This window comes from Paracoccidioides brasiliensis (assembly GCF_000150735.1).
Source record: "Paracoccidioides brasiliensis Pb18 unplaced genomic scaffold supercont2.6, whole genome shotgun sequence".
Lineage (NCBI taxonomy): Eukaryota > Fungi > Ascomycota > Eurotiomycetes > Onygenales > Ajellomycetaceae > Paracoccidioides > Paracoccidioides brasiliensis.
In genome coordinates this window covers 1456996-1471824 of record NW_011371363.1, presented here as the reverse complement: position 1 = coordinate 1471824, position 14829 = coordinate 1456996, and the positions used below count along the sequence as shown (strand labels likewise).

General features: G+C 46.5%; 6 protein-coding genes across 6 annotated transcripts; 2 read left to right on the top strand and 4 right to left on the bottom strand.

Annotated features, from left to right (window-relative positions):
* Positions 1-904: 904 nt before the first annotated feature.
* On the top strand, positions 905-2547 carry PADG_05538 (actin-related protein 3; the record flags this gene model as incomplete). The annotated part of the gene is made up of 5 exons (XM_010762740.1): positions 905-939; positions 1010-1032; positions 1120-1484; positions 1566-2393; positions 2476-2547. The coding sequence occupies 5 exons, from the start codon at positions 905-907 to the stop codon at positions 2545-2547; spliced, it is 1323 nt and encodes a 440-aa protein (XP_010761042.1).
* A 1131-nt stretch (positions 2548-3678) lies between these two features.
* Positions 3679-5400, bottom strand: PADG_05536 (23S rRNA (uracil-5-)-methyltransferase RumA; the record flags this gene model as incomplete). The annotated part of the gene is made up of 1 exon (XM_010762479.1): positions 3679-5400. One exon carries the CDS (start codon positions 5398-5400, stop codon positions 3679-3681), a length of 1722 nt encoding a protein of 573 aa, XP_010760781.1.
* A 469-nt stretch (positions 5401-5869) lies between these two features.
* On the top strand, positions 5870-7174 carry PADG_05535 (mitochondrial 37S ribosomal protein MRPS5; the record flags this gene model as incomplete). Its single annotated transcript, XM_010762478.1, has 2 exons — positions 5870-6884; positions 6957-7174. The coding sequence occupies 2 exons, from the start codon at positions 5870-5872 to the stop codon at positions 7172-7174; spliced, it is 1233 nt and encodes a 410-aa protein (XP_010760780.1).
* Positions 7175-8569: 1395 nt separating this feature from the next.
* PADG_05534 (uncharacterized protein) lies at positions 8570-9236 on the bottom strand (the record flags this gene model as incomplete). Its single annotated transcript, XM_010762739.1, has 2 exons — positions 8570-8845; positions 8952-9236. 2 exons carry the CDS (start codon positions 9234-9236, stop codon positions 8570-8572), a joined length of 561 nt encoding a protein of 186 aa, XP_010761041.1.
* A 1835-nt stretch (positions 9237-11071) lies between these two features.
* Positions 11072-11329, bottom strand: PADG_11940 (uncharacterized protein; the record flags this gene model as incomplete). The annotated part of the gene is made up of 1 exon (XM_010762856.1): positions 11072-11329. The coding sequence occupies one exon, from the start codon at positions 11327-11329 to the stop codon at positions 11072-11074; it is 258 nt and encodes an 85-aa protein (XP_010761158.1).
* Positions 11330-11337: 8 nt separating this feature from the next.
* Positions 11338-13367, bottom strand: PADG_11939 (AGC/RSK/RSK-UNCLASSIFIED protein kinase; the record flags this gene model as incomplete). Its single annotated transcript, XM_010762855.1, has 5 exons — positions 11338-11494; positions 11554-11935; positions 11990-12115; positions 12179-12352; positions 12446-13367. The coding sequence occupies 5 exons, from the start codon at positions 13365-13367 to the stop codon at positions 11338-11340; spliced, it is 1761 nt and encodes a 586-aa protein (XP_010761157.1).
* Between the last annotated feature and the right edge of the window lie 1462 nt (positions 13368-14829).

The following is a 14829-nucleotide window of genomic DNA, read 5'->3' as shown; positions in this document are numbered from 1 at the left end:
TCTGGCTATGGTGATTTTAAGGATGAGACTGAGTTGACCTGGCTGTGTTGCTATGAGACCAGGCCCGAACAAAGGAAAATGGGAGATTCTGACAGTGTTACTATTGAGAACCGAATGAATGAAACATAGGACTTTCTAGGTAATGTATGAGAGAGGAGACTGATACTGCCAGATAATAGTATAGTTATGTAGGATATAAAAAGAAGAGACTGAGGTGTAAGAGAGAGAGGATTGGCTGTGTGAGAAAAGCCCGAGGCGGGGGGGGAGAAATGAGAGAGAGAGAAAAGACAGTCGAATGTCAGCATACCACAAAGGTACCATACGGCAGAGCCATCTCTGCAGAAAGAGACATGCGCATTGGGAATCTTAACAGAAGCCGCAGCCTGCCTGGCTACTACCGCACGAGGGGTCTGTCGATTGGAGATGGAGGAACGACAGAAGGAAGAATCAGCGGAGCCCGCATACAAACACGGGAACACAGAAGAATAGACAGATAATCTGAGTACTCAATTAATGCGTGATTGGAGGAAATATGGATTATCTTCTGCCAAACATTTATATATCCCTTTCCTCTTCCCCTTTTTCGAGGTTAATTTAGTGTGTGTGTGTGTGTGTGTGTGTGTTAACTGACGCTCACCACAAACAATCACGTGACTTAAGCTTACCTAATCCGCCGCCGGTGACATCGTTTGAGAGAGCAAAGTATCAGGAATCACAGAGCAGAACGTATAATATCAACAACTCTAACACTCTCCAACCTTTGTTCTGCCATGCTGGATTTTTCTCCTGTTTGGCTTTCGTAGTTTGTGGCTGTAATATCCTTCCCACAAACCACGTGCCTGCGAAATCCCTGCGAAATCTCTCACCCCTCTGCCGCATATACATCTTCCCCACCTCCGTCGCAATGGCAGCTCAAACTCCCGCCGTTGTCATGGACAAGTACGTCCCCCCCATAGAATGACATGACCTTCTGTTCTGAAGGTATATCTGTGCTAACTCTGTTCTGCAGTGGCACCGGTTTCTCGAAACTTGGTGGGTGGAACTCAATTGCGCGTCATTCGCTTTTCTCCGCTCATACGTTCTAGGCTAACCAGTATGGCGCATGTGTGTTCTAAAAAGGTTTCGCCGGCAATGATTCCCCATCCTTCGTCTTTCCTACAGCAATCGCCACGAAATCTGCAGGTGGTGTCGGAGGCGGATCGGGCGCCGGTCGACCTGCTGTCGCAAATAAACCCTCGTTCCTCTCCGGGGGTGCGGCGAGCGCTGGTTCACAACTGTCGGCAAAGCGGGGGACGGAAGATTTGGATTTCTTCATCGGAGATGAAGCTATCAATGCATCGGGCGGCCCTGGGTACGGTATTAGCTATCCGATTCGCCATGGCCAGATCGAGAACTGGGACCATATGGAACGATTCTGGTCGAATTCCATCTTCAAATACCTCAGAGTGGAACCCGAAGATCACTATTTTCTTCTGACGGAACCGGTATTTAACACCTATCCTATCATAAGCCCTCTCCTGATATATATACGTAGCGTTTCGTCAATTTCTAACTAGCTGTATTAGCCATTGAACCCTCCAGAGAACCGAGAAAATACTGCAGAGATCTTTTTCGAATCGTTCAATTGCGCCGGCCTCTACATCGCAGTCCAAGCAGTCTTAGCCCTAGCAGCCTCGTGGACGTCCTCTAAGGTAACTGACCGCTCTCTCACTGGCACGGTAATCGACTCCGGTGACGGTGTCACCCACGTCATTCCCGTTGCAGAGGGGTATGTTATTGGCTCGTCCATCAAAAGTATACCAATTGCCGGGCGAGATATTACGCATTTTGTGCAAAACCTACTCCGCGAACGACAAGAAGCAGACAGCTCAATGAAAACAGCAGAGAAAGTCAAGGAGGAATATTGCTACGTCTGCCCAGATATCGTCAAGGAGTTTGCCCGCTATGACCGCGAACCCGACCGATTCCTGAAACACACCGTGACCTCGCCCAACGGACGAACTGTCACCATCGACGTAGGATATGAGCGCTTCCTTGCCCCAGAGATCTTCTTCAACCCAGAGATCTACTCATCAGACTTCCTCACTCCGCTCCCTACTGTCGTTGACGGCGTCATTCAATCTTCCCCTATCGACGTTCGACGCGGTTTGTATAAGAATATTGTTCTTTCCGGCGGATCAACGTTATACAAGGACTTTGGCCGCCGGTTGCAACGTGACATTAAGCACTTGGTGGACGCTCGTATTCGCGCATCTGAAGCCCGCAGCGGTGGAGCTCGCAGTGGCGGTCTTGAAGTCCAGGTTATAACGCACAAACGCCAGCGCCATGGCCCGTGGTTCGGAGGGAGTTTGCTGGGTCAGACTCCGGAGTTCCGTAGCTATTGTCATACTAAGGTTAGTTCATATTTTCCAAAGTAGCTTCCCTTATCATCAAGATATGCCCTGAGCCACAGCTGACATTTCCATCCCATCTCAGGCCGAATATGATGAGATTGGTCCCAGCATCGTGAGAAGATTTGCCTTGCTTGGTGGGCCGGGGAGCACTTGAAAATATCTCCACCCTTTCAATCAATCAGTTTGTTTTATCTTATTCATGCTTGCATTTTTCCCGTCTGTTCTTATTTTCACCATTGCTCTTCTTGTTCATCTCTTACCCCGCCGATTTCGAGTCCAGCTTAGAGTCAAAATAAAAAAATATAGTTTAATATCAATATCAAGAGGTGGCTGTCCGCCATAACGGCCTATTCTTATATGCTTCTCGAGTAATAAATCTCGACTGTAGATTCACGATGTGCCAGAATCCCGAGCAGCATCTAGCCGCACAATTTCCGTCGTCAACCCTAAGGTGATGTCCCCTAGATCGTCATATCATCCAGAACACCAATAAATACAAACATATTTTCCAGATACCCCACCTTTCTTCCGGATATAGAGCTCTAATAATAATAATAATAATAATAATAATAATAATAATAATAATAATATAAAAGGTTCCCGTACATCTACACAAATCTATCCTCCACATCCACCGCAATCCCCTCCGGACCTCCTTTAATATGCCTCCGGCTGAACAGGCGGAAGAAAGAAGGATTGTGTATCGGAATACGAAGCAGCATGGGATCAATCTCTCGTAGCCAGCCATAAATGTTAACGAATGGATTGCTAAATGTGTGAGATAGCACCCCGCTGTACTTTAAGTAAGGGGACCTGAGTTCAAGTCTATTGACGAAATGTTCTCCTAGGATGAGTGATATCATCATATCCTCCAGGGCTGAGTTCTGCTTCGCAAGGTTCTGGAAAAAATAAGGAGGAAATGTACAGCTGAAGTTCGGCTCCAGGAGGGGACAAATGTCGTCCAAATTCATCTGTAATCAGGTTCGTCAGGCGTAGCATAATTAAGTCTCCAACAGATGACTCCAAACAACTCTTTACATATATCAGGTTCCATAAGCCCGACTGTTGGAGAGATAATATTCGCCATCCTGAGATGTAGCTGGCGTCCAAAATTTATACAATAAGGGGTGGGGACGAGCAAATGATGTATCAAGGTACGACCTATGTCTATTAACAGAGAGCATCTCATGGCTAGAGATGAGGGTGAAAAATTGCATTAGGGTATTCTCTCTGACTCCTTGCCGCTGAGAAGAATTTTCAAGAACGAAGGCGTCCGGTCCAAGGTTCAACCAGCTGGACAACCTGCATCCATAGCTACCGAAGAAACAGAAGCATCCGTCTGCTTCTTCTCCTCCTCTCCTGTTTCTGCGGCACTACTGCTAGCCGGTGGAACAACCTTATTTAAAATGGCGACGCCCTCCACATGTCCGGTCTGGGGAAAGAAATCGAACCCTTTAATACTCTCTATTTCATATCTCACTTCTTCCCCCTTAACATTCGCCCCCTGAACCAGTACGCCAACATCACGCGCCTGCGTATGAACATTGCAGCTTACGTAGACTACTCTTGCAGGTCCGTACCACAACAATTGTTGCAAGAAGTTGTTATCACAGCCCTTTCTTGGTGGATCAATTACAAGCAGGGTCTTTTCGGGAGGGTAAGGAACGTCTTTAAATATGGTGGCTGCATCTGCGGCGGCGAAACCGGTGTTAGGTAAATTGTTGGCACGGGCATTTTTTCGGGCTGCTTCGATGGATTGAGGGGCAATATCGATACCGAGGGATGAGAGGAAGAGAGGGGAGAGCGTTACGGTGAAAAGGCCAGAGCCGGAATATGCGTCCAGCAGGTACTTTATTTTAGAGGCTGGCTGTGTACTGGATGATGTTGTTGAGGGAGAGAAAGGGCCAAGGGCATTATCACGGATATATTGGGTGAATGGGGTGAGGATCGAGTTATTGTTTTGGAAGAATTGTCCAGCCTTGTTCTCGAATTTGTAGTCATCGACGTATTCGAATGAGGTTCCGGTTTGGTCTGTGATGCAACGCTTTTCTTCGATATATTCTGGGTGCTCTGTTCGGATCACTTGCTCGTCATCTGGTAGCTGGTGATCTGTACAGGGACTTGCATTCCTGCTGTTGTAGACCCTTGTGGTGCTCTCTCTCAACAAGAGCGTAGCACCTCTGCTATACATATGCAGGTTCTCCGCAACTCTCTTGCGCTCACTCTTCAATCCCAGCCTCACGATATCCGTGCCCAAGGGGCAATCCTCGATATCGATAACAGTTCGTCTGCCCTTCAACATAAACCCGATGGGCGGCACCTCTGCCTTCTCAACATCGGCGTCGGCGGAGCGCCGGGTTCGGCTTGGAATCGGGAAATGAGGGGTTAATTTTGTTCGATAACCATATTGTAGTGGTGAACCCATCGTATCAAGTGCCGCAGGAATTAGTTCAGGAAGCAAGCCAGAGAAATTGGCGTAGGCCTTCTCTACAATCCGTTTCTTGTGCTTCAACTGGTCCTCATAAGGGAGCATTTGGAGCTGACATCCTCCGCATTTGGCGAAGTACTGGCACCTAATGAGGGAGTCGTCACGCTGGGGAGACGGCTTGAGAACTTCAAGTAGATCTGTGATACTGTATGGGTCCTGGCTCATTGTCCTAACTACCTTGACCCGCACCCGATCTCCTGGAACCGTAAACGGCACAACGTAGACATGATCGAACGAAGGAGAAAGCGCCAGGCCATCTCCCGTCGACGATATGTCATAGACCGTAACTTCAGTCTTTGGGAAATCCTCGCTCCGGTTTTCGCGCACAACTGAGGGTGTTTTCTCCTGGTTCTCCTTCGCTATTTTCCCCGCACTTTCAGCATGTTTTTTCAACAGTGCCTGCACGTCGAATTGAAGCACTTGTTCCGTATTACCTTCCGCGCACTCCTTAGAGACCTTCTTCTTCTTGTGCTGAGGACCGTTGCGCTGGTTTGGTCTTCTGTTTGGCTTTTGCGCCATTCTATTACCTTCCCGTAAAGGCTGGTATTGGTAGCAGTGAGATGAAAGGAACGCGGTCTCACGGTGCGGCCGCAGAATGCAAAGACTCAAAGGCTCAAAACTGTGTCGCGCAAAGTAGAGAAACGTCCTAAGAGCCGAATTATACATAGGTAAACTAATATAAATAAGGGTCCATGGAGGGGTTATAATCCGGTTGAGGGTCAAAATATCTGTTATTGTTCTTTTGGTGTTGGGAGCCTTATTTTTTTTTTTGGGGTCTTCACAGCGCCTGGCCAATCACGGCGTGGGAAGACCGAGCAAAATCCTCCGCCAAAATCTGAAAGACGGACAAAAAAGACATTCAACATCAACCCAACGGAGCCAACAGGAACACTGCGGAGTTGCCAACACCCACGACGACATCCTCAGTCTCCCATTGATCTTCGCCAGTGAGGTCAGTATTCACCCCGCTTCCGCTGTTCCCAGCATCATGAGTCTCGTAAGCCCCGTGCGGTGTCTCTTCTGCACTTTATCTCGAGCTCCTGTCACATCCATCCCTCAACGACAATTTCACCAATCCGTTTCCCGATTTGCAAAGAAGAGAAAACCTATCCTTTCTGTCACGCCTCCGAAGAAGCTTAAACCGGAACAGTTTAATCCATACACAGAAGATGCGAAGAAGCGCCTTGCGGAGGAATACACCCCGGAACAGATTGCCGCGATTGAAGCCGGTGAAAAAAGCATTGATCCTCGAGATATGGCCAGTCAATTTGCCCAACGAGATGACCTATGGGCTTTCAAATATCTGGATGATTTCTCTACCGTCGAGCCCGTCGTCGACCACCATATCCGCAAACCAATAACCAAGAGCCTCCCTATCCCTCGCATGAAAACCGAGCAGGAATTGATGACGGAGGTTGCCAACTACCTAGAGCAGATGAGCGAGGAAGATGCCGAACATCACCCTGAGAAAATCTTCGAGTTCATGAACGAGATGGATCTTGTGAAAGATCCAGTTGACGAAGCCTCCTCTTTGGCCCCGGATATTACACAGCCATACGAGACCATCGATAACATAGGCGAAGGCCCAAACCTACAGCTCAGAAGAGAAGATCTAAAGCGACAGGCGCGAGATCCAAATATTTTAGAAACAGAAGATCCTGATATGCAGATGAATTATGAGAAAGTTTCCCTTGCAACAGGTTGGCCCGTAAACATGCTTAGGGGTTTGCACGTGAAAGCCTTGGTCAAGCGATCTGTTGCCAACCAGACTCGCCTGGGCAAGATTCGCCAATGGTCTCTTCTCTCCGTTGCAGGAAATGGCAGAGGCTTGTTAGGTATCGGTGAGGGAAAATCCCGTGAATTTGGAGATGCAATGATGCAGGCTCACGCTCGGGCTATCCGAAATATGCGCCCTGTCTTGCGATACGAAGACAGGACCATTTATGGAGATGTACGTGGTAAAGTAGGCGCTACGGAATTGCAACTGATGCACCGCCCACCAGGTATGAAGCCTTTGCTCTCACGATTGCCTACATTCTATCCTTAACGCTGACATTTGAACTCTATACTTTTAGGTTTTGGTCTCCGTTGCCAACACAATATCTGGGAAATGTGTCGTGCAGTTGGTATCCGCGATTTGGCTGCGAGAGTCACCCGATCCCGAAACAAGATGAACACTGTCAAAGCTGCGTACGAGGCCCTAATGAGCCAAAAGGATCCAGAAGATATTGCTCGTGCCAGGGGCATTAAGTTGGTTGATGTAAGAAGGGTATATTACGCCGGAGCTCAGTGAGGTCTGTTATCTATCCCATCTTCTTGCAAGGTTTTCTTTCTTCCTGATTCTGTTTGTATGTTTCTTTTTGCCTTGTCCATTATTGTGTGAAGATCAATTCCCTCTTATCTATGCAATATTTTCTATCATCATATTTTGTCACATATATGATGAAGAACTGCCATGATACAGATAAAGCTCCAGGTCTTGCTTTGTAACGCTTTATCCATCTGACTGCTTGTTTGAGCTCTGTTGTATACTACTCACGTTTTGTTATTTTTCTGGGAATGTTACTGACTTAAATACTGTGCTGTGCCTATGTAATATGAGGATTAGATAAAAAACTGGTTTTACTTATTTCATTTCAGTACGATCCATTAATTAATTCAACATATTCATATGAGCCGGAAACTGTACTATACAACTATATTGTAAGGTCTCATTAGGTAAAGTGAGAACCCTGGAGAATTATAGCCATTGGATGTGCGCCTAGCACTTGACAGTACGTTCAACGATTGCGGCACTGTGGAAGATGTTCTTTCGAACCCAGAAGTTGGATGGATCTTATAATGTTCTTCGCATCGCCTGGGACCTCCAGCAAGATGCCCTCCCCATTAACTTTCCATTTAGGAAATGTTCTCTCCACCAATTGTTCCTGTCCCGAGGTCGTCTTTTAAACTCACAACAGGTTGAAGGAAAAGGGCTTGGATAATAAGAGGTATGAAAGCCATTTGTTTTTGCATCCCTGGATATATATATTGGTTTTCACTGGGGGTAGCAAGGTGATAGAACGCTGTAGTTGGGCCGTACACCTCGACCTGAAGGAAGATAAAAGCTTCCCTTGTGGATAAATCTAGTAACTGCAGTCCATGCCAGCTTTAATCAGATAATCAAAGATTTGCATTAACGAATAATGCAGTCCCTCTACCGGCATAGAATGCCGCGAGTCATCCCACGTTAGTTGGAACTGCCTGCTCCTGAACCGCCTCCCGAATTATGTTTGTTGGTCGTAACCCTTTCGCAATATTCACTTCGCGCAGTTCGTGAGAGCCTGTACTCAATGGAGAAAGAGAAAGTCTTGTTGTCTTCTCTAGTGAGAGGTAGCTCTTTCACGCTACTTGCGGGAAGGACAGAGCAAACCTCGCTAGATGTAGATATCAGGGGTCAGCGGGAAGTTGTCGGTGCCAGTTTAAACCCGTCCAGTTCTGTCGCGTTGCTCGCCCGTCAATACCTGGCTCAAAAGGTTGCGTAGTGGCCCAGACACCGCACAACACTGTGTTGGGCAAACTTGAACGAATCAACCACCGTGCATCAACAAACAAAACCTCCATGCTCTCCATTCCTAACCCGTGGAAGCGTCTCCATCCGTAGAGAGCAGACCTGCCCATGAAGTTGTTTCTTCCACACCCTCAACCCTTAATTCCCGTCGTCATATCCATACCCACCACCCTCTTTCCCATGTCCGCGTTCATGTTCGTTCCCTTCATATTCCGCATTCCCGCCAGCCCCACCATCGCCGCCACCACCCTGGTCAGCGCCCTCCCCATTGTAAATCTGTTGCTGTAGCACAATACTATACACACTCGCCTTAAGAAGTGTACACACCGTTGCTGTCTTTCGTTCCAGAAGGCGCAGGGCATCAAGCGTTTCCGCCGCGGGCCGGGTGGAGAGATAAGCCAGGGAATCAGAAAGCTGAGTACAATAAACTCCTTTAGCAGTGTATCTTTTAAGGCTTCAAATTGGAATAAGTGGGTAAAAGTATGAAACGGCCAATATACTCGAGAAGTAAAAATAGTACCTTATTCATATTCCCTAGTAGGCGCGTATACTCATCCAGCACCTCTTGTTCCAGCGGGGAGAGGAGCGGATTCTCACGGAGGAGGGGGTTGGTTGATGGGGTTGTTGATGGGGTTGTTGATGACCCAGTCGTGCCACTCATGGCTGTCGCTGTAGATATGCCATTGTTGTCATTTCCCCCTATTGGTGGACTATCAATATCAATGTCGATGTCGATGTCGATATCATCGTCAGCGGAAGAGGATATAGGTCGCGAGGAGCGGGAGGTTGAGAGAGGGAGCGCCATTCTGCCTTGTTTTTGCCTTGGGTTTTTGGACTGAGATTGGGCTCGGTATGATATGTAAATATATAACAGGTCTCTAAAAAAATAAAGATGGAAAGAAAGAAAAAGAACAAATTATCGCCTTTCCTCGTCTTGATGTTGATCCTTGTGGATGGATACGTGTGTGCTGTTTTTGATCTATGGATGGTTGCAAAACGAGCACAGACCCTCCTTTAAAGAGGATTCCTCTTTTCACTAGAGATCTATATGTAAACAGCATTCAAAATCTCCCGAATCCTACCAAATCAAATTGAAAATAAATGGATTGAAAACTAAAACTAAATACCTATTTAAATAGTATAGCTGTCTGTCTGTAAGAACACAGGTACCGAAGGTCCGTCCTCATCTCTCAATCTATATCATCCATCATCCACTGCCCCAAATATCACAAAGTTCGCAAAAAATGAAGTATTGGCCAAAAAAAATAAAATAAATAAATAAATAAATAAAAATAAATAAATAAATACTACTGCCATCGCAAGCACTGGTAGGAAGCAGATCATATCGACCACAACCCAGTATCATAAAGGGAAATAACTGGTTTAGTTGGACTCACGAAGGTAGAAACGATAGCGGTGGATAAAATTCCTTAAACCTCTCACCAGCTAAAGCAGAAACTACGCAAGGCAAAGACACCAGTTGCGGTTGCATCGCCAAAGAGAGACTGAGTGAAACGCCCGGTCTTAGGTCATGGCGGGTTAGAAGCGACGACATGCAGACTTGCAATCCATCGTGCGATTTCACATTGATAACACCACCTGGTGGCAAGCATAGTCACAGATATCAAATGAATATACGCTCGGTACTATATGGCTGAAGGAAAGTATGTAGCAGTGTTTAGGGGCCTATCATACTAGCGTTTCATTGCGAGAGGTGCCTGGGAATTGATTGCATAGATTGAAGGATTGAGAGACGGTACTCCGTGGCAAGGAAGATGAGATGTCGGTAGGGACAACCTCAAAGAAACAAAGAGGAGATAAAAATATACACAACAAACGATTAATGAAATGGATCCTTCTCGCAAAACTTTTCTAACTCTACTTTCTTTCTTTTCTTTTCTTTTCTTTTCTTTTCTTTTCCTTTTTTTGGGAGGGGGTGGGCCGTTGTAAAAACAACAACGGTATGGCAGGCAAGGAAATGAATGATAAAAAGGTAAGGGAGAAAAGGAAATAAAGGACTTGTGAAATATGAAATGCTTTCTTCTTTTTTTTAAAAAAAAAAGGAAAAGAAGATTCTTTCAGCGAAAGAAATGCGAAGGAAGACGTGATAGGATACTCCTTGCCAAGGAGAAAATGCATGAAAGAGTTATACGGCTGGAAAACCATGACATAACAAATGGCAGATGCCAAATGCAAGGAACAACGAAGGAAATAGATGAAGCAATAAATAGGTATTGCAAAGATAAAAAATATAAAATATAAAAAACGAAAAAGCAAAAGCATATAATACCAAGCCAAACGAGCACTCCAAACACCCCAATATGAAATTCTTAAAGTTTCAAAGAAAAAAAACCGTCAAAAGAACTTGGCATTTCAAACACGATTACATCGTGTTTGTATTTTCTTTCTCTCTCCCTGCGCTACGGTACTCATCCGTTGAAGAGGGTCCCTGGAGAGGGATGCGAGGTGGTCGGGAACCCAAGGGATGTCGGATACGCATCCACGGGACATCGATACCGGGATCAATTAACCAGTATTGCGAAACCCGATTCCCCCATCACCATGAAGAAGTAGAGTAAAGGAGCAAATAAAAGAGGGAAGAATGAAAGAGGCGAAGGATCAAGGCAAAAAGAAACCACCTCAATTCCTTCCCCCACTTCCCGCCGGCAAAACCCGATCATCAATCATATGCTGCCCCTGATCCTCCCCATCATGATGCAGCGTAACGCTACTAAAGTCCTCAAAGGGATCCGCAATCACTTCACCCGAAGGCGTAGTAAGTCCAGAATCCATCGGCACACCCTTAACTTTATTTGTGCCGCCAATATCCACGCTACCACTTTCCTTCACGTTGCGGAAGTTGATGGTATCCGTTGCCCGCCCCTGGTGCGGGATCATGGGCGGTTTCATGTGCCGGATGAGTGCCCATTGTGTCGTACGGAAGAAGGGGTGGGTTTTAACGTCTGATGCGCCTGCGCGGCGCGCCTAGGCGCCGTGTTTCGTCTTTTATCAGGAGTTTGCGGATAAGGGATTTGCAGATACTGAAGTTGAATGGTTAGTTTTCTGCTAAGGCACACAGGGAAAGAATTAAGGTGGTCAAATGGGGGTGTTGCACGACTCACTTTGATATCTGAGGGGAACCAGAACTCTCAGGGAACGGCACTTCATCCCTCAAGATGTTCGCAAAGGTGCTGTTTCGACTCTTGCCCTTGAATGGGGTGGTACCGAATAGCATCTCATATATCAAGATGCCCAGTGTCCACCAATCGACGGCACTTGTATGTCCATCGCCCTTGATAACTTCAGGAGCAATATACTCTTCTGTCCCTACGAAAGAATTTGTCCGGAAGTTGGCGATACATGACTTTGTGTCGATTGTCGGTAATGATGTAGGGGAAGTGCCGTTGCGGCCTATGATCATGGTAGGGGCTCCACCTGGTCCAGATTGTTTAGAAAGGTCAAAGTCGGACAGCATTATGTGTCCCGACTGATGTAATAGGATATCTAATACCCATTAGTGAAAAGGAACAAAAACTGGGAGAATTGAACAAGTCTTACTCTCGGGTTTTAAATCTCGGTATATGAATCCCATGAGATGAAGATATTCCAGAGCAGCAGTGACTTCCGCAGCGTAAAAACGAGCATCATCTTCGGGGATGCATTTGCCTGGACGTGTTTGAAGAGCTGTCACCAAGATTTAGCAATGGTAATCCATGTGACCGATCCAGCATCCATTCCATATCATACCTCTGAAAAATTCACCGCCGCTACAATACTCCATGCAAAGATAAAGGTAATCTTCCGATTGGAACGAATGATACAGTGTGACGATAAAAGGATGGTTGCTCGTGGCGAGAATCTCCTGTTCAGCCAGAGCCCGCTTGATTTTATTCCGTTTGATCATCTCCTTTTTGCTCAGCACTTGAAAGAAAAAAAAGCAAAAATGTCAGCACAATACAGCTCCCACGAAAACCATATCCAGAGCACAGCATTCACGGATTCCAAAACACTCACCCTTCATGGCGTATAGACGACTAGACTTCTTCTCTCGAACCAAATACACCTTGCCCACATCCCCCTTCCCAATCAATTTGATTTTATCGAAGCTCCCAGGTCCGACCTCGACATTCCGTACCTTGATCGAATTCGAACTATACGTCCTCCTGAACGCAATAGGACTGCGGTTTAGGTTTGGCGGGGAAAGATTCGATAATTCATCAACATTCGGCACAGAAAGCGTATTCTTATTATTACCCTTTGCCTGATCCACAAGATTTAACCTGGCCCCTTCATCATGTTCCACAAGAGGTCCCTTCCCCAACTCCGCTGTCCTAGGCCTATTATCAGATTTCCCACTAGCAAAAAATCCCTGTGCATTTGGTGCAGAAGCCACCCTTCTCAATTTCCTAGCCAACTCCTCCTTACCGGCTGACGTAGTCTGGTCTCCCGCAGAAACGCCACCTCCCTGCAACTCGGGGTTATCGGGAGCAACAACGGAGGAAACGCTGCCATCGTTCCGATGTCTCAACGCGGGATATCCTTGGTGTGCAAAGTAAGGATTCGCATGGGCAGTCGGCGACATCCCTTCGTCCAACGGATTTCCTTCACTTGCAACCGTCGTCGATCGATTTCTGGTGATCGTGGGGAGGAATCGTGACTGCCTGAAGCTCATCTTGTTCTCCGACTTGATATGGCCCGATGAGCCGTCATTATGGCCAGCACCACCATTGGAGCTGTGGTTGTTGGTGTTGCTGCTGTGATTGGTGGACGACGAGGAGGAGCTGTTGATGCGGAAGAAGTTTTTGAGCTTCGTGGGGAAGTGGGAGGAGTCGTTTGAGTGTTTCCTCGTAGATAGTGAAAGGCCGGGGAAATTACTGCGTTTCTCAGATCCCGCGGCACTTGCCGAACCAGATGAAGAATCGAAAAGTTGTGTCATTTCCTTTTATTTCAGTGTTCCTCTGTTTCTCTCTGTCCTCCGTCTACGGGTATATAATAACGAAGGGATTAAATCAAATGATTAAACTCAAAAACATAAGTCCGAATGAACTTGTAGTCGGTCGTGGCTCGTATAAAAAATTATATATAAAACGAGAGGTCGGTTCAAAATAAAGAAATCGTAAGCCCGAGGTTGTAGATAAGTGGGATGATTGGGGAACACAGTGTTCCAAGGGTTACGACGGGTGAACCCTGGATCGAGGTGTGGGTTGGGAGGCTGGGCTTGTCACTGGGGCCGCCACGGCGATAAAAAAAAAATATATGGATGGCTGTATGAACCGTCCTACCGTCCTGACGTCCTGACGTCTTACCACGCAGCATGAAATGGGTTCGAACAACTGGGTTCACAGTTTCAGTTCATCCAGCCCATAACAGATAAGGTTAGCGAGCGGGATGTTCAATGCGGGATTTGCACCTAGCTGAGAGCTTGACGTTAACCGGCCGCTCAAACATGAATGAATAATGGGAAGAACGAAAAAAAGTCCTTTTGTTGGTAGGGTAGATAGAATCGATGGGTAGGGAGTCCAACGGCATTTATTCTTCGTTTTAGCGGTTGGGTGACAGTGAGGGTGAGGATGTAGAGATGATGAAAGGGCCGATCGTTGGATATGAGACAAAAGACCAGAAGAAGGTTAGGAGGAGGCTCAAGTGGATGGGTTGATTGGGTAAGCAAATGTGGTCAGATTAAGGTTGCAGGCGCGAAAAAGCCAGGGTGACTTGGTGGAGACCCGGCTTCGGCAGTAAATCTGTATTGCTACTCAGGTACCCCCTATGTCACTCACGGTCTGCCGGCAGCCGCTAGTTCATTCGGCAGAAAAAATTAAAACCAACCGCATCCTCGCGACGAATTACCTCTAACCAGATAACGTGGGATGACGAGATACCGTGGATATCCATGATGATGTATACCGAGGGAGGAGGAGGGAGGATTCACCACAAATTCCGTCCGTCACCCAGGTTCACTGCACACCAACAATCTCAGAACTCAATGATAACGAAAGTTTGCTGTTCATACTCAGGTACAAAAATCAAAATCATTTTTACCATTGCGGATTACTACAAAACTTGAAACGCTGCTGTAAAAGCAAGCAAGGATTAAAAGAAAGAAAGAAAGAAAGAAAGAAAGAAAGAAAGAAAGAAAAAAAGAAGGGCTGCTGCAATTAACTAAACTAATTCTAACTGAAGCAGAATAAAAACTCAACAAGCCTATCAAATACACGTCAGTCATGATTAATACCCCCACAACCTCTCCCATCACATTAATCTCGCCAACAAGCCAAACGAACATAACAACATCATACTTCTCCTGTCAAAAAAAGCTACAATCCCCATCTGGTCACTCTCCTTGATTCCCCTCCTCCTCCTCCAGATTTCAACCCAGGTACTCAATTTGTCAATTTGTC